Source organism: Pygocentrus nattereri, chromosome 28, assembly GCF_015220715.1.
Source record: "Pygocentrus nattereri isolate fPygNat1 chromosome 28, fPygNat1.pri, whole genome shotgun sequence".
Taxonomy (NCBI): Eukaryota; Metazoa; Chordata; class Actinopteri; order Characiformes; family Serrasalmidae; genus Pygocentrus; species Pygocentrus nattereri.
In genome coordinates, this window is record NC_051238.1 from 16472056 (window position 1) to 16494968 (window position 22913).

General features: G+C 40.5%; 1 protein-coding gene across 6 annotated transcripts in view; it reads right to left on the reverse strand.

Annotated features, from left to right (window-relative positions):
* Positions 1 to 360: 360 nt before the first annotated feature.
* bcar3 (BCAR3 adaptor protein, NSP family member) overlaps positions 361 to 22913 on the reverse strand; it is a 133083-nt gene continuing 110530 nt past the window's right edge. For 5 of the 6 annotated variants that reach the window (XM_037535929.1, XM_017693516.2, XM_017693519.2 and 2 more), the window contains 9 exons: positions 18135 to 18263; positions 12743 to 13182; positions 10150 to 10250; positions 8991 to 9748; positions 7381 to 7496; positions 4595 to 4766; positions 4340 to 4451; positions 2705 to 2911; positions 1161 to 1336 (listed from right to left, as the gene is read on the reverse strand). In XM_037535929.1, coding sequence (XP_037391826.1) covers positions 1161 to 1336; positions 2705 to 2911; positions 4340 to 4451; positions 4595 to 4766; positions 7381 to 7496; positions 8991 to 9748; positions 10150 to 10250; positions 12743 to 13182; positions 18135 to 18263 — 2211 coding nt within the window. Of the gene's footprint in view, positions 1337 to 2704; positions 2912 to 4339; positions 4452 to 4594; positions 4767 to 7380; positions 7497 to 8990; positions 9749 to 10149; positions 10251 to 12742; positions 13183 to 18134; positions 18264 to 22913 lie in introns of all 6 variants that reach the window. The other variant, XM_017693514.2, reaches the window with a different exon arrangement.

The following is a 22913-nucleotide window of genomic DNA, read 5'->3' on the forward strand; positions in this document are numbered from 1 at the left end:
ACACTAAAGCTTTTCCCACTCATATTTGAAGACTTTACTTACCTAATTTACTTACCTAACTTCAGTTTTTAGTTAGTTCCTGGGATCATTTTGAGTTTCACTTAGTAAACCTGGTTGTTTTGATAACTTTTTTTTTTTCCCTTAATTCTTAGTTGCAGATCTTACATGAAACATTGCTGTCTGAACACCATCAATCTTCAGATTCAGTTGTAGGTGTTGCATGTTGTGAGCAATTCAGTATTTTCTCAATCAGTTGTTCAGTGTACAAGTCAACGTAATATTTGGAAGAAATAATCAACCCCTAACAGGCCTCACTTAAAAAAAAAAAAAAAAAAAAAAAAAAAGTCCTCTGTGAGATCATTTGTTGAGTTAAACAGACATTTTATTTAGACACTTAACTATACACTTCTTGCATCATTTCATATAAAGATATTAAAGGACTATTTACACGTCAATGACACTTAATAAAATATATAACACAGACTAGCATTCACATGCTTGGCATCATAACGATTATTTACACCATTTTCCATGTATGCTTTTTTTTTTTTTTTTTTTTTTTTTTTTTCTCTCCCCCCCCAGATACAATGACCAATGTGAACCTCGATACTTTGATTCCTAGACATCTATTACTGTACAAAAACTACATATTCATATCAGAGCACGTTCAAAATGTCCATCAGAACAGATCTTTCATAGTCCACTGAAGCACATTCACGTGCCTTTCATCCTCTTTCTCCGCTCATCACCTGGCCCTTCATAAAACACATAATTGCCACTTATGGCAAGTGATGATGACCACATGCTTTTTTCCATGAATACTTATTTATACTCCTCATCGCATCTTTGTCTTTTTCAATTCTTCATCTCATTATCCATGTGATCTTGTCTTTGAGACCCAAAGAGCAGGAAAATATCCTCTTGTGCTGAGCATCCTTAAAAGACTGCTTATGCTGAGTTCTGTGTACGTGACTGGGTTTAGTCTTTAGATATATTTTGCTTTTAGAAGGTCTGTGGTACCTGTCAAAGTACTTGTCAAAGGGGCTTCTTCTTTCACACCACTTTTTCGACCATGGGGTCCAGTCTTCTGCTTGTGGTGTTTAGATTTAGAAAGTCTTTGCTTGTGTACAGCTCTTTGAGCTGATTATAGTCCGTTTTCCTCAGAGTTCAGTGTGTTTGACAGGTGGCTCCAGTTTTCTGGACAGTGCAGTCAGAATGAGTTTGAACTTGTCGTATCGTTCCGTCTGGTTCACAGCAGCCCCTCTGCTGCCCCACAGCAGGCGGAGCTGGAAGTCCGTCTTCAGGATCTCCAGCATGTCCTCATTGGGACGGAAGTCTGCAGAAATATATTAAAAAAACCTCCTTAAAAATAATCGAACACACCAACAAGACCAACTCCATATTAATGCCTATGGATTTAGAGTGTGGTGTTTTGTCTATATAGTGTAGCCCTTCTGAGCAACAGTTTAGCAAGTAAATAAATGTAACCAGTTGTCCATTTATCCCACGTGTAGAGGTGACTGGCTGAGACATATTTGTAGTCCACATGCTTCTTTAACTTAGAACTGCAGCTACAAGACTAACGTTGCTAACAAACACTGTAAATCACCATGTTTGGTGTCCAAATTTTGCTTCTAAACTTTAGGATCTGAGCAAAGAGGCTAATGTTGCTAACACACACTACAATGCAAGTCACCCAAATAGCCCAAAATGTTTCAGTAAAAATAAATCCATAAATGTCTCTCAGCACTCAAATCTAGGTCTTGTCAATGTGGTATCAAACATAGTATGACTTAATTTGAACTATAAAAAAAAATAAAGTGCAGCACTACGAGGAGCCATTTTTTGGAACGTAACAGGACGGGTCAGATTCCTCTGTATTCATGACCGTCACTGTCACAAGAACTGGTTCTAGAGGTGCTTTGTGAATACAAACCCTGTTATCTAAAATGGAAGTTTTGTTCATTTTTATAGGTGACAGAAATTCATCCTAAGCCATAGGAAGGCTTGGATGTGGTTTTAGTGAAGCATTTTTACAGAAACAGTTTGTGCTATTTGGGTGACTTGCATTGTAGTGTGTGTTAGCAACATTAGCCTCTTTGCTCAGATCCTAAAGTTAAGAAGCAAAATTTGGACACCAAACATGTCTCGGTTAATCACCTACATCAGGAGCGAGTAAATAATTAGCACAGTATTTTTTTGCATCAAACTTTAAAGCTTCAGAGTTTTTAAAGCAGAAAAATTGCCTCAGTATCAGCCAATACTGCATGTTTCAGTAAATTTAGTGTCATGCCATCTTTAATTGCAATGCTAGAAATGTTACCAATACTTCAAAATCTACTATTTGATAATCAGAATTTTCTGTGATACTCAAGTTTTCATCACTTATTAACTTATAATAAAACAAAATGGTTCAATCAATACAAGCTATGTTAGGTTTATAAGGCATTCACAGTGTCTAAGAAACACAGGGCCAGTCACTGAATGCAAAATTAAATACCTGATGCATCATGATGTGACATATTTGGAAAATCCCATGATATTGAATTTTATCAGTGCTGTCCAGCACTAGCCAAGCTTGTCATTATCAAGGTGTACATGCTAAAAGTATTTATCTCAGTGCGTTTCCTGTAATACCCTGCGCTACAGTCTACACAAACAGGGTTTTCTTAGTGGCTACTGACTCCTCAACTACTTGTCTTACCTTTCAGGACTCGTTGAGAGTTGTAGGAGTAGGTGTCAGCGTTCCGTGCAACAGCGCGGGCGTCCTCTAGATGGCGCAGCATGATCTCACAGCCCTGATCATTGCTTTCCCATAGCTCCATGCCCTCAAAGGCCACTGCAGGTCTTTCCATCAGGGTGAGGAGGGGCATCAGCAGTGGCACTGTGGCACTGCTCAGTGGCACCTCCGCTGCAGAGAGCAGAACAGTTAGTTCACTCAAGCTCAGGCAAGTTATTCAACAATGCCAACCTCCAACACGTGCAGCTTCTAAAGCAGACACGGTGGAGCATGCTGTAACTTTAAGACTTTTAACATGGTACAAAATACAAACAATAGACCAGCAAATAAGACTGATATCTTAGATGGCTAATGTGAAAGCTAGTATTTATCATTGTGCAAACTGCATGCCTGAATCATCCTCCAAATTACAGAAGCAAACTTCAGCCATTGAACGCATCATGTGATCAGGGGTATAAGGGGTGGGGACTGTGTAGTTCAATGTTTTTTTTTCTGGATTTTAGCCCTCAGAGAACCAAGCATTCTTTTTTTTCTATTTAAACTGAATTTAGGAAAGTTTGATCCTAAAAAACATGCATTTTGGAAAGTTGTTGCAAAAATGCAGACATGAGTTTTAACAGTTTAGTTTAATCTGATCTATCTAATCTGATTTTAGTCAGTATATCACACAAAGATGTATTAAGCGCCATCTACCAAATTTTCTTGAAAAAAAAAAAATCTTGTTTTATTAACTTCCAATTAAAGCTAAAAAAGGTTTTTTCCTTCTCCTGTAAAGTTACCATTTTGGAGGTGCTGTGACAGCGACTATGTCGTTTTATACCTAAACAGTAGATTAATTTATATTACACTGTACTATGAATATATGTCATACATACACTGATCAGACATAAAATTATGACCACTCCTTTGTTTCTATGCTCATTGTGCATTTTATCAGCTCCACTTACTGTATAGGTGCACTTTGTAGTTCTACAGTTACAGATTGTAGTCCATCTGTTTCTCTGATTCTTTGTTACCCCCTTTTACCCTGTTCTTCAGTGGTCAGGACTCCCATGCACTCTCACAGAGCAGGTACTATTTGGGTAGTGGATCATTCTTAGAACTACAGCAGCACTGCTGTGTCTGATCAACTCATACCAGCACAGCACACAATAACACACCACCACCACATCAGTGTTACTGCAGTGCTTAGAATGATCCACCACCCAAATAGTGCCTGCTATAATTGGGAAAAGTGTCAAAAGAAAAGTGGTGAACATTAAGGCCCATGTTGCAGCTGAGCCTTAAACTTGAGTATGTACATATTTAATTTGTTTGTTGCAACTTTTTATCAGTGTATGAGTTAAAATAGCAAAAAAACCAAAAAAAAAACGAGCACAGCTCTGATTTTAGCAGGGGAGTCAGTAGGAAGAGGCTGTTTGATATGTTGTCAAATTCAGAGTATTCATTTTGTTCACAAATGATGCTTTGACACAGTTTACAGTGTGAGATGTTGGAAGATGTAGTTTTAGTGACAGTTACTGCAGTTTTGCCACAGCGGGTCTCAATCTTGGATTAGCAATCTACAACATTGTGAGTCACTGAAAGACAGAAACTTACCACTGGCTTCATACAGGCCTTTGTAGAATGGTTTGAGAGATTTCTCGTAAATGATGGCGGTCTGCGTGTATTTCCTGCGTAACATGGTCCATGTGTGATCCAGTCTCGTGATCTATGATCAGAAGAAAGATCAGAAAGGCTTAAGCCTGTTTCTTAAAAGTCTTATCACACACCAAGTATCTGTCTCAATCTTTCCATTTCCAGTTAAGCTCATCTAGTCTGTGAGGTAGAGGGGGATGGCTGAGTGTGTGCTACCTGAGGCATGTCCAGTGCTTTCATTATGGAAGAGAAGGCATAAAGGTCTCCCATGGTGTCTTTCAGCTCCAGAGCGACCAGTATGATCCGGTTTAGTGTGGCCGCTCTCTCATCTAGGCTCCCTGTACAGCCCAAGATGTCCACAGCGACAGCAATCGCCATGGTGTTATGTCTGTGTTAAATAGACAGATAAAGAAATAGACAGAATTTACACAGTGCTAAAATATTGTATACCTGCATAGGTGCCACATATAATACTGATAGTATTTTGTAGATTTTTTTCATGGCTTTCCAGAGTGTTTCAAAAGAACAATTCAATATCCATAGAAAGTAAACCAAGAGTGAGTTATTTTTCTGGAAAAATATTTTCTTTCGTAATAGAGAAATTTACCAACTCAGAGTTTACAGAAGTCTAAGAATCTACACACATTTTCATGTATAATGATAATGGTAAAATAGCGTTAAATCTGAAAAAATGTTTTCTGTAGGGACTATTTTGCCTTACTATAACCTGCATGTACCCCATGCCATAAATTAATTCAAAAATTATGTTTTATGCCAAAATCTCATCTTAAAGCTTTCTGTGGAGGCATGAAAGCAACAATACACAAAATGTTTTTGTAAAAACTGAAAGAAGTAGCATTACTGAGCCTGGAGAAAAAGAACAAACTGAACTACAGTGTGCAAGTGCTGCTGAAGTCAGAGGCGATGGGGAGTATTTCCGTTTTTTTTTTCTTTTTCCAGACCACATCTTTACATGCAATATTGCCAAAAGTATTCGTTCCTCTGCCTTAACACGCATATGAATTTGAGTGGCATCCCATTCTTAATACATAGGCATTAATATGATATCGGCCCACCCTTTGCAGCTATAACAGCTTCAACTCTTCTGGGAAGGCTTTCCACAAGGTTTAGGAGTGTGTTTATGGGAATTGTTGACCACTCTTCCAGAAGCGCATTTGTGAGGTCTGACACTAATGTTGGACGAGAAGCCCTGTCTCGTAGTCTCCGCTCTAATTCATCCCAAAGGTGTTCTATCAGGTTGAGGTCAGGACTCTGTGCAGACCAGTCAAGATTTTCCACACCAAACTCGCTCGTCCATGTCTTTATAGACCTCGCTTTGTGTCATGTCATGTTGGAACAGGAAGGGGCCGTCCCCAAACTGTTCCCACAAAGTTGGGAGCATGAAATTGTTCAAAATCTCTTGGTCTGCTGAAGCATTAAGAGATCCTTTCACTGGAACTAAGGGGCGGAGCCCAACTCCTGAAAAACAACCCCACACCATAATAACCATAATCCCCCCTCCACCAAACTTTACACTTGGCACAATGCAGTCAGACAAGTACCGTTCTCCTGACGACCGCTAAACCCAGACTCATCCATCGAATTGGCAGATAGAGACGCGTGATTCATCACTCCGGAGAACACGTCTCCACAGCTCTAGAGTTCAGTGTTGGTGCTGTACACCACTGCATTCAACGCTTTGCATTGCGCTTGGTGATGTAAGGCTTGGATGCAGCTGCTTGGCCTTGGAAACTCATTCCATGAAGCTCTCACTGCTGTTCTTGAGCTAATCTGAAGGCCTCATGAAGTTTGGAGTTCTGTAGAAGTTAGTGACGTCTGCGCATTATGGCCTCAGCATCCGCTGACCCCGCTCTCTTATTTTACATGGCCGACCACTTGTGGCTAAATTGCTGTCATTCCCAATCGCTTCCACTTTCTTATAATACCACTGACAGTTGACTGTGGAATACTTAGTAGCGAGGAAATTTCACGACTGGACTAGTGTATTAACATCACATGTGCAGCCTCAAGAAGTAGATCCAGCTCAGTGTTTTGATCTTACACAAAATCTCAATTACATCAATGAACATATGATGACATTGGAAGATTATTCATTAACGTCCTCAGAAGTCCTCACCAAGTTTTGATGGCGATCTCTAAATTCTCTTCTCAACAAACTCACAATCGTTAGGTTTATTTGCTCGTGTCTGGGTCTGAAGCACAGCCACTGTTACAAAAGGCTCTTCTGCATGTTGCATGCAATTACTTATTTCTGCCAGAGAGGTCCCCAAGTCCCCAAAATTACACTGTACAGCTTTAAACCCGCAGCTGTAAATAATTCTGACTCTGTCAGTTTCCCTACACTGGAGCAGTTCACATCAATGAATGAATAATCTGAATGGCTTTGTTTACATGCTTAACTTTGAACTTTGTGCCAAAATTTAGAAAAATTACTCTATATATCTAGGCTATACTGTTGCAGTTTGGGTTTCGGATTACTGTCCAGTAGCCACATATTTAAAAATGATCACTGTCAAGCTGACTGGAAAGTATTATACAGCTACACTAGCTGCCCACCCTACATTGAAGTTTCTCATGGACTCCTAGCTATTACTGCTACTACTACTGCTATTAATATTAGTAGTATAATAACTTTGTAGGTAGTTTGACCAGAGGAGGATATGTCCACCCTTGTGAGCCTTGGTTCTTCCCAAGGTTTCTTCATCAGCTCTGAGGGAGTTTTTTCTTGCCACTGTCGCCCCTGGCTTGCTCACCATGGGGTTTTTACATTCACATTAAAACTTTGCCTTTACTGGAATTCTGTGAAGCCGCTTTGTGACAACAGTTGCAAAAAGCGCTACACAAATAAATCTGACTTCTGATTTCTCGATTGCAATATTCACTCTTTGCTAACTTGACCAATTACACATGTATGCCTGTCTCTACAGTGTAGAGCATCAGTGGGCATCAGCTGTGAGGGAAACTAACAGGGTACTATTTACCTTTCCATGAGATCCTGGCGGAGTTGTCTTCCATGCGGAAGGGTCACCAGCTCCAACCCAGAGGTCACACCCATCTGACCTTTCATCTCATCAGAAACGTTCAGTATCCTGGCAACCTAGGAAGTGCACACCCACCACTTAGCACTGAATGTTCTTGCTTTAAAAACAAATGAAAAGGAAGCTTAATGTTACTAAACCTTGCTTACAGAGATATTAAGAGGTAGATTCCATCCTGCTGTTTTCCTGTTCATATAGTTAGTCTGGAGGCTGATATAAATAGCCAGTCTGTGATCTAATTTACAAATATCCAAACAAACAGCCTTGTGCCTTTACTGAGACTTAAATGAGTCTAAAACAGATAATTTTCCTCTCGAAAAAGACACCCAGTGCAGTTTGTGATCCTGACCTAATTGGAGTCATTCTCTGCATTTAGCTCATGTTATCTGACACAGCTAAACACCTCGACCCTGCCTCCAGGTCTCTACCAGGCTGGCAGGAAGAACCAGTCTCTAACTTACTGTCTGAACAAGCAAGAGTCACATGGAAATGCTAATTATGGACCTGTCACTACTGATTGTAGTCAGCCTGTGGGTGTGGATGGGTGGTTTATCCTTTGCCGTTTCATTAGAAGTTGCATGGAAAACCATGGTTTTGTGGAATGTCTTTATAAACCGACCCAAGGTTTTTACTGTAAGAGTCTAGCATTTACTTAGTAACGTTGCCCCCAACAGATTCCACCAAAAGGCAACACATCCGTTTCTTTGAGATGTGGTTGTATTAACCACTCACCAGAAAGTGTGACTATTTCTGTGAACAAATTCAATTTGCACTCATTTTTTTTTCTCCATCCCCAAATGTGGTCCACCAGCCAAAACATGTTTGGTGTCTGAACTTTCATTGCTTGTTGTGTCTTGTAGCTCTAGTATTGCTCTTGTGAAGGCTAATGTGTATGACATTATGACAATATTGTATTTAAATAGACAAAGTATGCGACATAGCTAAAAACAGACTATTAGCAGTCATCTTGAAGTCTGGACTTTGTCTGTACTGTTGTTTGGTTTGGTACATAACAGTAAGTCATACAGCATCACAAACCACATAAGTAATCATTTTAAGGCAAAAAAATTCTAATTTATGCAATTTTCCACATAGCCAGATGAAGTCGATCAGCATCCAGGTCTTCATTCAGGTCGCACAGACTTACTGTGAACTATAAGGGTCAGTAGAACGTCACCATGTAGCAGAATGCTGAGGGTAGTCAAGAGGTGGTGTGCCGAATTTTGAATCCGTATGTTCAGCTATTTATTTACAGCTCACAGTAAGTAATAGTGTGTTCTAAACCACTTTGATGAGTCTACTTGTTTCTGAGCATGTATTTATGGAAAAGGTTTGGATGACTATTGATGTCTAGTATTTGTTAGCAGAAATAGCTCCAGTTTAATATTAAAAGAAGCACTCCAAACATATCTTGGCTGATCTAAATATGAGGTCATTTAAAAATTAAGTAAATGTGTGTTTGTTTATTTGTTTTTGACAAACCATTTCTGTAACATTCAGTGGGGCAAGTGGACAGTTAAATGCATTTTAGTGATGTTGTATTGTAAGCATACCTCACAGTCAGCTTGCAGGATGTGCTTGGCAATGGTCTTAGGGTCCTGAGTGACCACCAGTTCTTTGGCCTTTTTCAGCACAGACATCTCCAGAGGCTTATTTTCTGCTGGCAGAAGCCTAAAGTCAGTGTCCCCTGGCCTGAATGCGGAAACTGTCTCAAATATGGGCCTCCGGAAGCCTTTAGCCTTGTCTTTTTCAGGTGCCTCTTGTTCTGCTTTTCTTTGCTCTTCCTCCTCATCTTCCTCCTCACTGCCATTCTCCAGGGCCTCAATAGCGTGATGGTAGGAGCTGCGATCCAGCTTGGTGGTCCCGCCACTTTTGCTTTTCTCCTCGTCTGTCTTCAACCGTTCCACGTATCCATTGGCATTTGCCTGTAGACCACTAATCATTTCCCATTCAGCAGGGCTGCAAGGGCTCAGTTTGCAGTAGTTCATCTCTGGACTGGCCAGGCTAACTGGCTGCTGCTGTTGGTGGGACGAAGGCCACTGCTTCTGGGGTTTCACTTGAGGTACAGGGGTCAGGGGCTGCAGGCACGGAGAGCGGGGAAGTCTTGCGGAGGGCACTTTGCTAGGTTTAGGGGGCGGCTTGGGGCAGAGCTGGCTGTCGGAGCCCCGGATGGCCTCGCCCGGCTGGGTATCGAAAGCCATTCTGCGAGGAACTGTTGGACTAAGGGCAGGCTCACTGCCCGTCCTGAACACAGGAGACTTGGGGCACGACTGGATCTCCATATGGTGGGTCTGAGCTTGAGGCCTGGAGCCTGGAAACAAAAGATGATGGATGAATTATTGATGATATCATTATTTATAAATTTATTGTCACTTACAGCTTTTATAGACACTTCAAACTAAAAGAGATGTATTCAAGCTAATGTTCTGATAACAAAATGAAAAATGAAATATCATCCTGCATAACCTTCCTCCTAAAAACAATTACTTAGCATTCCAATTCCACGTCTCACTTCACACATCACGTTCTCAACAACTAAAAGTGAACTTCAAAGTAAGTATGCCACGTTGACTTTGAGAAAAGACTTTTGCTGAGGTACAGAGTGGAACATGCAAGAAGGAAAATAGAGGGTTTTCAAGGCTGTCAGTGCAGCAGACCGTCAGAGAGGGAGCGTGCATTAGTGAGGATGAAAGTGGATGTTAGCGTGCTCACCCAGTGGAAGAAAGCTTTCGGACTGATGGGTCTTTAGCGGCCCCCTCCGCTCCTGAACATGGTTCAAACACGCCGGCTGGCTCCCGCACTTGTCTTTGGTGCTGTGAAGGACAGAGATGGGACAGTTAGACACAGGGCCGCTCATCTGAACAGCTTTGGAGAAGTTGCCGCGTAACATAGTAGTAATTTTATACGCTGTATATGTGTGCGTCGTCTGTTGAAAAGAAGCCTTTAATTTTGTTGGGCCATTTTTTGTCAAGGTTTGTTTTGGCATTTTGCATCATGTTGGGTTTCTCTCTTTTCAGCTTCGCTCACTGACACACATACTCATACGGGTTATCCCCTCCTTAGCCACAAGAATTTTTTTAATCTCTGTTGGCTTAAGATTAAAGCAAAACATTTTGAGATCACATATGCTTTCAACATAGAATGAAACAGTTTGTGTTCTCTTCTTGTAATTCCTCCCCCTGTATTATATTATATCCTAAATTTAATCTTTTTCCCATAGAGGTCCACCACTGACAATTGTGTGGCTTATGTACCAAAAACCATCACAACTCAAGAGCAATATCTAATCTCTTTTGTGACAGGCTATATATATATATATATATATATATATATATATATATATATATACATACACACTACTCAAAAAAATAAAGGGAACACTCAAATAACACATCCTAGATCTAAATGAATGAAATATTCTCATTGAATACTTTGTTCTGTACAAAGTTGAATGTGCTGACAACAAAATCACACAAAAATCATCAATGGAAATCAAATTTATTAACCAATGGAGTCCTGGATTTGGAGTCACACACAAAATTAAAGTGGAAAAACGCACTACAGGCTGATCCAACTTTGATGTAATGTCCTTAAAACAAGTCAAAATGAGGCTCAGTGTTGTGTGTGGCCTCCACGTGCCTGTATGACCTCCCTACAATGCCTGGGCATGCTCCTGAGGGATCTCCTCCCAGATCTGGACTAAAGCATCCGCCAACTCCTGGATAGTCTGTGGTGCAACGTGGCGTTGGTGGATGGAGCGAGACATGATGTCCCAGATGTGCTCAATCGGATTCAGGTCTGGGGAACTCGCAGGCCAGTCCATAGCTTCAATGCCTTCATCTTGCAGGAACTGCTGACACACTCCAGCCACATGAGGTTTAGCATTGTCCTGTATTAGAAGGAACCCAGGGCCAACCGCACCAGCATATGGTCTCACAAGGGGTCTGAGGATCTCATCTCGGTACCTAATGGCAGTCAGGCTACCTCTGGTGAGCACATGGAGGGCTGTGCGGCCCTCCAAAGATAAGCCACCCCACACCATTACTGACCCACTGCCAAACCGGTCATGCTGAAGGATGTTGCAGGCAGCAGATCGCTCTCCACGGCGTCTCCAGACTCTGTCACGTCTGTCACATGTGCTCAGTGTGAACCTGCTTTCATCTGTGAAGAGCACAGGGCGCCAGTGGCGAAGTTGCCAATCCTGGTGTTCTCTGGCAAATGCCAAGCGTCCTGCACGGTGTTGGGCTGTGAGCACAACCCCCATCTGTGGACGTCGGGCCCTCATACCATCCTCATGGAGTTGGTTTCTAACCATTTGTGCAGACAAATGCACATTTGTGGCCTGCTGGAGGTCATTTTGCAGGGCTCTGGCAGTGCTCCTCCTGTTCCTCCTTGCACAAAGGCGGAGGTAGCGGTCCTGCTGCTGGGTTGTTGCCCTCCTACGGCCTCCTCCACATCTCCTGGTATACTTGCCTGTCTCCTGGTAGGAGGGATTGATTGTCAATCAGGGTTGCTTCCTAAGTGGACAGTTTGATTTCACAGAAGTTTGATTTACTTGGAGTTATATTGTGTTGTTTAAGTGTTCCCTTTATTTTTTTGAGCAGTGTGTATATATATATATATATATATATATATATATATATATATATATATATATAATATTTATACTGGCGACCTGTCCAGGGTGTATCCTGCCTTCCGCCCGATGAATGCTGGGATAGGCTCCAGCACCCCCCCACAACCCTGGGGGTGAATTGGCTTAGAAAATGGATGGATGGAGATGTATACATACAACATCAAATTATTTTCATGTGTGGAACTGCATCTCCAAAAGCAGCTCAAACTAAGTTAGACATCTGATCTTTCTGTGAAATTTATAAGGCTCTTGAATGAAGAGATGAAACTCTCAGTTCTCTTTTCACCTTTCCAAAACAGAAAGTAGCCTTCCCAGTATCACTGTGAGCATGTCTTTTTGGATGGCTTCTTGTCACTTGATGACTTTCTTTTGTTTATTTTATTTTTTTTGCTGCATAGGGAAAAAAGTGCTTCACTTCTGGTGTGAGTAGTTTTGATGTTGAGATAAAAAAAAAAGAAAACGCATCTGAATTAATAGTTTTATTTATTCACGTCATGTTCGGTTTGTAATGGCTTTAAGATTCCTGGAGTTTGCCACCTTCAAATTTGCTACATCACAATGCATAGAAACAATACATCAACCACCTTAATACACCGCTGCATTTTCACACCCTTTCACACTGGTATGACAGGGATACAGACGACAGAATGCTCTGAACTTGTTCCTCACCTGAGGAGGTTCCCACGGCCAAGGGTGTGATCAGGGACGTGTCCGTTCATGATGTTCAAGCTCAGTCGCTTGGAACTCTGGTTCTTCCTCTCTCTGTGGCCAGCCTCCAGACGTATAGAACCAACTCCATACTTCTCCTCTAGGCACCTGAGCGGCAGTGCTCTGTTGATGGGCTGAAAGATGATAGCCCCCACTACCTCAGAGACAGGCTGACGATTACCAACGTAGTACCTGACCAGAGCAGGAACACTGTCGAAACCCTCTTTCTCGAACAGATACTGCACACGTGAGTAGGCCTCATTCATGGCCACTACCTCCTTGTTGATTTTGAAGTGCTGAGGGCTGTTCTTCCACTGGCAGGTCAGGACGTAGTTTCCCGGGCTGGATAACGAGTCTCGGATCAGGAAGTCACCATCTCGCTGGACCAGGTTCTCAGCCACCTGATGAACAATTGCACATGGAAAGGAATGTTGGACAAGCATACATTTGTCAAGCCAGTGATTAGCACTCCTTATCATGCAGTAGCTTTATCATTTTTCCAACTCTTAACACCATAATGTATCTCAAGAATTTACTTGATATTGTACATCATTAAGTAATGCACATTTCTAAATACTTATAAGAGCCTCTGCCATTATAAATGATAGTTCATTAATATTAATGAAGAATCAGTGGTATCAATGGTATTGATACGGTATGTATTCAATGGTACGTATTGATACCAAAGGGTTAATATACAGTCCTATGCATCATTTTTTGGCCTTGGACCTACTGAGGCAAAGACCAACCTATAATTATTTCATTTCCAGTCAAAACAGCTATTAAGTACAAGTTAGAACAAGTTTCAAGGAAATATTTCTGAGGAGATCATATGTGTACTTAATGGCTGTTTTGACTGGAAATTAAATAAATACGGGGTGGTCTTTGACTTTTGTGCAGTACTGTATGCTACACTCAGTGGGTCTCAGGCCACAAAACAAGTATGTAGTGCTGCTGAACTTGTTTGGTTTTCAGCAAAGGAAACAATTATGCCATTACTGAAGGATTTAACATAGTTGGTCTTTAAGCTTGATTGTGAGGCAGGGACACTTAGGTCACTGTTTTGGCTTTCAAATAATCTCTGTCAACCACTACTTTTATTTACTCTTCATTATTAAAAGAATCAAATATTTCTGTCGAGCTTAGCTGTGATAAACATCAACTAAATTATCAAGTGTGGCCAAGATCTCTGCAGTGAGGTTGCGCATAGCAGCTGTTCTCAGACATCATTTATGGACTAAGGCCAGAAAGGGGTGACATACATGAGGTCAGTGTCTACAGAAGTATCAGTGTCTCAGAACAGGCCCATATCATGCTTATAGTAGATTTACACTAAAACTGCTTGAAGAAACCCATTTAATGCTTTAAACTCCAGCAGCTGTATAGACAATACGTTCATTTCTATTTAGTCATACATGATAATCATACTCTACATTGTGTAATTCTAGATGTTTTAAAATGTTCAATAATGATTTGAGATCATTTAAGCTTGATGAATATATTTTAGCTTTTCAGTGCAGTTGAGTGTGGAAGTAGGACAGTGATTTATTTTGCACTCATCTATCTGCACTGCGTGGTTTTGTTCAATTGTGTAGAGGATTCATAATGCAGGTTGTTACCTGTCCGGTGTCATACAATATTTAAGTTATGCTGAAAATCAGCCTCATCAACAGTAGGGATGCAACATTCCCAGGAAATTCCAAGCTTCAACTTTCAAAATCAATCACAAATTATTATCAGTGCCATTCACAGAAAGGGCAACAGAATCAGTGAAAAGGCTGGCCGCCTTTTTCCTTGTCTGTCGTTTGTTTTATCAACTTTGGCTGAGCAGGTCTGACTCATTCCTGTTGAAAGTAGCCTGATGTTGTGACTAAATGTGACCTTCGCTGTGGCCCACATGCTGCCAGGGGGCTTTGTGTGGTGAAAAATGCATAATCATAGGGTGTGTTTCATGCTCAGAGCTTCATTTACACACTGCTGACTGACACGGCACTCAGAGAAGCATCTCCATGAGCATAACCTCAAAAACAAAGTGTACATTTAAACCTGAAACCTGATGCTTATTATTAACTGCTAACCAGTATGGATTATTAGATAACTTATATGAAACTAATATGGGGGGTGGCTCACATAAGGACCCTTGGCATTTAAAACAATGGTTCACTAAAACTCAAAGTGACCAAATGTTCTCCTTTTCTCAATTATAGCTGACCAGCCAAGACATGCTTGGTGTCTGAAATGTCTTAGTTTTGCTCTAAAGATATCAGACCAATGAAGCATCAAAGTAAATAACATCCTTTTTGTCTTTTTGAGTGACTGTGAGGCTAATGTAGCATAAAAGCAATGGAAGCGTATGTAACCCATCATCTAGGTGAGATAGACTGTTATTATACTAGCCTTTAGCTCCAGTGCAAACTGAAGAAGTACATTGTGGACACTAAACAAGTCTTGGATGGTTTACTATGTTTGGGTGAGGGAAAAACTGAAAATATAAACTAAATATTTCAGTGAGCCACATCTTTAGGGGATTAACTGGTTTCATGTTCATGCCCACAATTTAGTACATGTATGTTTACTGTGTAAGCAACAGACACAAGGGTGCACAAAGTTACAAGTTCTGGCCATCATATGATATATGCTATAATGTTACACAAACGGCATATATCTGAAAGTCCGATGACAGTTTTTCCACACTGACCAATGAGAGCCGGCTCTAATGAGCATGCTGAATGATTGATCTCCATGTTCATGGCTCATAGTCAAGCCCTGTAAGCGTGGGAAAGAGCAGAGATTGGGCACAGCACCCCCATCTGCTACGTTTCTCTCAATCTCTTTTTTCTTTTTTTTTTTTTGGAATGGTTCTGAATTAGGCCTGGTGTGGATATGCAGTGTGACAGACTCAGTTGCAGCCAGCTCATCTTGCACCTTAATCCTGAAGTTTTGAAATCGCCTTTAGTTCCTCACTGTTTGAGGAAGACTCATGTTGTATGAGTAATTTAGCCTATTCATTTATTTTTGGAATTAAAATCCAGTACACAGCCAATGATTAAAGTCTGAGTGAATGATGGTTAGGGTTAGGGCTTTTTTGCAGCAAAGTTCTGCTGACCCCATGGCAGTCAGACCATATCATTCACTTACGCTTACACATTCTACCTTGGCATTTTGCTGCCATGAACACACTGTGCAATCTTAGCCCATTTATAGTATAAAAGTCCATATATACTTTGTTTAACTAAATAGAACTGCAAAGTGTAAACTTTTTAATAGTGATTTCTTAAAAGCTGTCTTTGAAAAATGAGCTGTAGACAGACTGTATTGTCCTACCATGTACGTCATTGCCTTCTTTTAAGTTTCAGTGCGCAGTGTGGAACAAGTTAGCAAAGTTGCTGTAGCACAGTTTATCAGAGTTTCTGCTCAGTTCTTGGATGTGCAGCATGTTGTTTTGAATTAAAATAAACTTCATTTATGTGTCCATAGACAGAGCTGTCTGTAGGGGCTGTGTTGTATCAATGCCTTCAAGTAGTACCTTCAACTCGGTCAGTCATAAAAAAGGTATTGATGCATCCCTACATGCAACAGCAACATTCAGAAAACATGTTATTAACAGAAAGGATTAAATAAAACAGCTGCTTTTTTCTATTGGCCATAAAAGGTTATTAACAGAATTAACAAAACATTGTTATAACAAGTAATATCATGGTTTATATGTTATATAAACACTTCTTTTGTTTGCCACAGAACTCACTTTATTTTTACCATTTAGTAAACGACTGCAAGCTGAAATCACTGTTCTAATAAAATAAAGAACAGCCAGTTAGTGTCACGGTGGTCTAGGGACCCCAGACACAATGCGAAGGTTGATACTTCTTTCTAACTATTTCCGTAAAAGGTGGAAATGTAGAAAAATTGACATGTTCTTCAAAATGCCAACTATGCACTGAAGCTAGTAGCTCCTTTTGTGTGCTTTTCTTCTTAAAGGTGGCTCTTCCAGTTCTGGCAGGTTTAGCTCCTGTGAACTGACTAATGTTCAGATACTGCTAACTGAACTCACTTTGTTGCCACATGAACCACAAGATTGTAATGCGGCAGTTGCTCGGGACAGGAACTCAATCCTGGTTTTCCAGCTTAACCAGCAGAAGAAAAGTAACTAAAAGTATAAACTAAAGTCATAGGGTTTTAATAGCTAGTGTGTACCTTCCATAGCAGGAGACTGCTACACTGATATTGTGTCAAGGATGAGCTGTAGCAAACACAGCCACATGTCTTTATTTCATTATCATTTTTCACAAAGAGAGCGAATGTTCCTCTGCCAGAGTGGAGGCATGATTCCAGAGCAGTGCAGTGTCGCTCCAAACAAACAGAAAGAAAACTAGTTAAGCAAAAAACATGGCAGTGAAAGTCAACACTGGCTTATAGACATAGTCCTTCCAATTAGGATGGGCTTGTTAACCCTTTGAATTCTTATTATTCAGTTATTAACCTTAAGACTGTTTATTCATTCACTACTATGGAGTGTTTGTCAGATAAAGTAATACATAGTTTAGTGGGAACATGAGTGGATTGGTTAAGGCACAGATAATACCAAAATATCCAGGATTACAAGAAAGAAAGTTCCTAAATGGTTCTTGACTGCCCGTATGGTTATAGGAAAAATTTTTACTTTGGATATCATTTACCTTATGTGGATTAGGAGTGGGTGATATCGAAAAAATGTAACACCACAGTACTTCTCAACATTTGTGATACACAATATGCATTACGATGTTTCGTTTTTCTGAGGTTTAATAAGTTAACTATAGTAGTTTGACATATTGTAGACACAAAGCACCTCATGGCCCCAGCTTATAACCCACTCACTTACTCACAGTGAGTTTTAGCAGGCTGAAAATTCTCCACAAGGGGGCGTCCCCTGTTATCAAATAGCTTATGGTGAGAAGAGCAGTGCTTCACATCAATGACACTATGTGACATTGTTCATTTACTGAACTGTACTAAATCCAGATAAACAGGACCAGTTATGCTGTCTTTGTAAAGAAGCATGCACTTGGCCAGTGTAATAATGTTTATTATATTCTCAGAGAAATAATTTAGCATGTTCATTCTAAATGTCATCATATTGTCCTGTGAAGGTTCTTTAAACTTTAGACTCTCCTGAAAGGTGCCATAAGGAACCAGAAGTGATTCTTCTATGATATTGCTCCAAAGAACCTTTTTTGACAACTTAATTTTTACGTAATCATTACACATACACAATGCACAACAGTTGTCCACCATTATATTTAGCTTATCATCTCTCAAATCATCCTGATCTTTGATCCAGCTCCTTTCTGCTTCATACGCCGTGTGAGCATACCTGTCTGGGGATGGCTCCGTGGTACCAGGCATGGCTCCGCGGTTCTTCACTGCACTGCTTCAGTTCCTCCTCCAGCTCTCTGCGCAGCTTCTCCGGAGCTCCATCCATGATGTACTTGTCCCGGGAGAACTGCACATAAATGGGAACAAGGGAGTCTTTCAGCGCCCTCACAGCCATGCTCATGCCGTACACACCGCATGCGTGTTTCTGCCAGAGAACATCCTTCACGCTTCTCTCCCTGGCTTTCATTAACTCTCTCCCTCTCACTCACTCTTTCTTTTTCGTCTCACAACTCTTCCTCTATCTATCCGTCACTTTCTTTCCCAATATGTAATTGGCTGATGGTACCTGTTCATTTCCTTGACTCAAAAGAAAACCTCCCCTTTTTTTCTGTAGTGGAAACTCTTAGGCCCTGAAGCACGCCCTACCCTTACCTGCAGGCTGACACACACATACACAAACTCGCTCATTCCTGTTCTGCCGTCTGACTCACCCTTTAATTTCAGTGGTTCATTTGGGGGGAAACAGAAATTGTGTCACAGGAGGGTTGTGTAATAATCCAGGGGCTGAATGGGAATTATATTATCAATGGACTGTTTACAGGAAATCAGTACGTGAGCCAGAGCCAATGAAACCTCATTATCTTGGTCTCTATGAAACATGACCCTTTATTAGCACCAACTGGAGTCACTAATATCAGCCAAATCTATCTATAAAAGTGTAGTTCCACAGTTAATGTAAGAGGTTGCTGTTTGTGTATTAATGTATTATATAACCAAACCAAATGCGTGACCCGTCAACAAAAGTGATGAAACAATGGCACCACATAACAGCTTGTACCAGACAGACAAGACTGACACAGATCAAGAGTCACACAAACACCCACATATACTACAATGCAAGCACTAACCTGCACAGTCACAGCAGTTCTAACCCTTGTTATTCAAGATAACTGTTTTGAAATGTTATAGAAGCCAAATCTTGCATCAGAAATAGTTTCACAGACCCTTCTGAACTGAATAACCCCCATAAAGCAATATATTCCTACATTCAGAGCACTATACAAGGGAAGGGAACCAAAAGTGGTGCTTCTGTAGTATTGTTTAGTATAGTACCATTACTGACACCTTCATTTTTAAGAGGTTTGGATACAACTGTCTTCACAGATACACAAAACACAGCAGGATTCTCCATGATCACATGATCACCATGCAATATATTCCTACATTGAATATATTCCTACATCATACACAGAACATTCATATGGCTAAAGATTGTACAACCAAAGCCAAATACCACTGTATGTGTTTTGGTTTTGGTTGTACATGGTGCTGTGTCTTGCGATGATGATGCCTCTACAACAGTGCATTTCTTTATCGCTGTGGTGGGGAGATCCAATAGTTTTATGATCTATTTGTACAATGCATGCTGGGAATTGTAGTGTTACAACATTGATGGAAAAACAAGTAAATCGTGGATTCTGTCAATCAGATGAGGCTGAGTTAGAGGATATTACACTACAGAACGAATGACATGTTAAATGTTAGCTTTAGCCTGGAATGCCCCTTTAACTAACTTCTTAAGGAACTTCTTAGTACATCCAGCATCTACCAGTATAGAACTGAAGTTTGAGATTATTGGGATTCTTTAGTTTCAAATTAAATGCTAAAGTCAGAGGTACAGATAAAGTCATCAGAGTAAAGTAATTAAACAGAAAAAAATTAACTGAGCAAAGCGTAGATCCCTTTTTCTCACCATTATATTTAGGTACAAGTAAAAGTATTGTAGCATTCACTTTTACTAAAAGAGACCCAGCTTTCACACAAGTCATAGTGCTTTATTTTCTAGCTGTTGTTGGTCACAGCTAAGCCATACAAAAGTTAGGCTTCTATCAAACCGTGTAAAATTCAGGTATTCTACTCTGCTGAAGTATCTGAGAGAAAAGCAGTTTTCTGGTCTAGTGACTGATGGCATATCTTTCTTCTAGAAGCAAACATTCCCCATGTTTGAGGGAACATTTAAAGCTTATGCTTGTGTCTTTACCCTGTTAAATGCTTGGAATGTGTGCTATGTGTAGTCCCCAACCTCAGAGACCTAAAGTACCAGCCTCATGCCCAGCCCTGTAGTTGTGTGGCCCTGCGAATGCTCCGTGTGGTACCACTGCTTAACCTCAGGCTAAATCCAGCTCCTGAGAGAGGGCCTCTGCACCACTCTGCATTTCAGCTTTTTTTTTATTCCTGAGGCCCTGTGAGTTATATGGCAAATAAAGCTGACGTGAGAGGGCAGGAAATTGGGTTGGGGGGGGAGCATGTTTGTTTGTGTAGTGGAAATGCAAACTGATATACCAATGGCTGTTTGTTTCAGTGGACGCTTAATGAAGCGGGCTGAACTTCGCTCACTCTCGCACATGCACTCTCATACTCAGGCACACTTAGCAAGCTGGTATGTTTCATTTCATTTAGCAGAGAGTGTCCCTTTAGATTAAAATAGCTTTTATGGCTTGATGAACTACTGCTCTGGACACTCTGAGACCTGGCTCTGTGTCCTGCGGTGATGTCACTGGTGCTGTGTCTTGTGATGATGTCACTGATCCACGGCTTTGCCATGATGTTCAGCATATAATACGCACAAACAAAGAGACTGCTGCTAATAAATAATCATACCCCCACAGGTAAAAACAAGTAACTGCAGACCAGTGATACTAACATGTTTTGTATGCTTTCATAAGCCATCTAGTCTAATAATGACTCAGATGTCTGAAATATCCAAGGGACTACATTATTACAACAGTGCTAAGGTCGGCTATGCAAGCACTGTTTTCAAATTCCTAAGGAAATTCCTAAGATATATGCCCATCATTCATAATTAATGAGTTAAATCATGAGGGTGGGTTGTGATTGTACACCTAAATGCATGTACATGGGATTTCAGGATTGTTTAACTGCAACTGCTAAAAATAATATAAACATAAACAAAATAAAGAAAATGAACTTTAAAATAAAAGTATGCTTGCTTTATGGGGAAGATTTGAAATGGTGTATTTTTATTTTGTTTTATTTACATATTTTCAATATCTGTAGTCGCCGCACACTGCTTAGTGGCCTAATATTGTTTTTTTTAAACTTAAAGTAATAATCTAACATTACCATCTTCCTCTTTATGAACATGTGAGGTTTTTCTCAACCATTATTCCTCCCACTCGGTGTGTATTTGAATGTTAAATCCCAGCCCGCAGCTCAACTACGGGCATGTCACAGTCAATTACCATGCCACATATCAACAATCTGATTGGCCACTGCTTAGCTCATTTGCATAATGTTTATCCAGAAGGAGAGCGATCAGAGTGAGCAGAGTGTGCATCAGCAGTTTGATGTGTCAGTAATATATGCATATTGCTGCCTTTTCACGCTTTCTAGCACGTTGTGACGTGTTCTGTTTAATGCAAATTGTCCAAAAAATTCAAATGAAAAAAAAACATGCATTTCGTTTTGCATAATATGCTGCTTAAAATTTCAGCAGCCCAACTCAGAACACCCTCCTGTGGTCCTGCCTAAAGCAATAATCCAGCGTTTTTTAAGTTGTTGTTGTTTTTTTAAACCTGCTCTCTGCCTGCCACATCTGTAGCACACAGTTGGTTATGGCAGACCATAATTTGCCTGCACTTAATAAGCAAACAGAACATCTCTTGACTTAAAACACATTTATGTCACTGCAAAAAAATACTGTGGCAAGTAGAAACATCTGGATTATAATTACTTAACCTATATAAATGATTGAAACAAGCAAAAGTATCAACCAATAGTATGCTTTCACCGGAGAAGATTAGCTAAGTGATAAATGTTTAGAAACAGGTTGGATAGATTTACAATATTCTCACAACAATCACATAATGGGAACTATTTGACATATTGATTAGATTTATGGTGATCACACATGTCAGGGTATCATTTTTTGCAGTCAGTGGAAGGTGTCTTAGCATCTGCCCATTTATTATAGGTATAGTTTGAGTCACCAGATTTTCTCTTCAATTACTGAATACAGGGAAGTCAAAATTCTCAACCCTGGTAATTGACTGTACGTTACAGATGCAGCAAGGAAAGATTATGTTGAAAAATGGTGGTCTATTCATTTAATGACACTTGTAATACACAGTGCCTGACACCAAAGACCTAAATGACTCACAATGTTGTTACTGTCCTAACAACACTTTACCTTGCTTTGCTATAGAGAGACAACAAAACACACACACAAACTAAGAGTTTACTGCTTGCAGATAATCACTTCCCCACAAGTGCTGGTGTTACAGGAAACAAACAAGTGTCTGAATGCTTACATTCCTCATTTACTGTCATAAGCTTACAATAATGACTTAGTCTAAAAGAGCACAGTGACTAAAATGGAATAACACAGGAGAGGAAAAGCAGAAGAGGGGCACTGTCAGCGCACTGTATTGCATCATTAGGGTGAGGTGCAAGGTAGCTGTCAGCTTCTCTCCTTCTCCATCCCACCAAACACCCCCTCACCTCTGCCACCCCTCCCTCGGACTCCCATCCCAGGAAAGGATGCTGTCAACCATGTTAGCTCATTATGAAGCTGAATCAGTGAGCACAGCAAGTTCCATGCTGCCCCCCTCCATGCTCCATCACAACCCACTGCCCTCAACCCCAGCAAACGATGGGGAAATGTCTAGATATGTAATCCAGAGTGACAGGAGATGGCTGTGTATATAGTTGAAATAAACATATATAAGAATGATGGCTTAATATACAATGAAAGAGA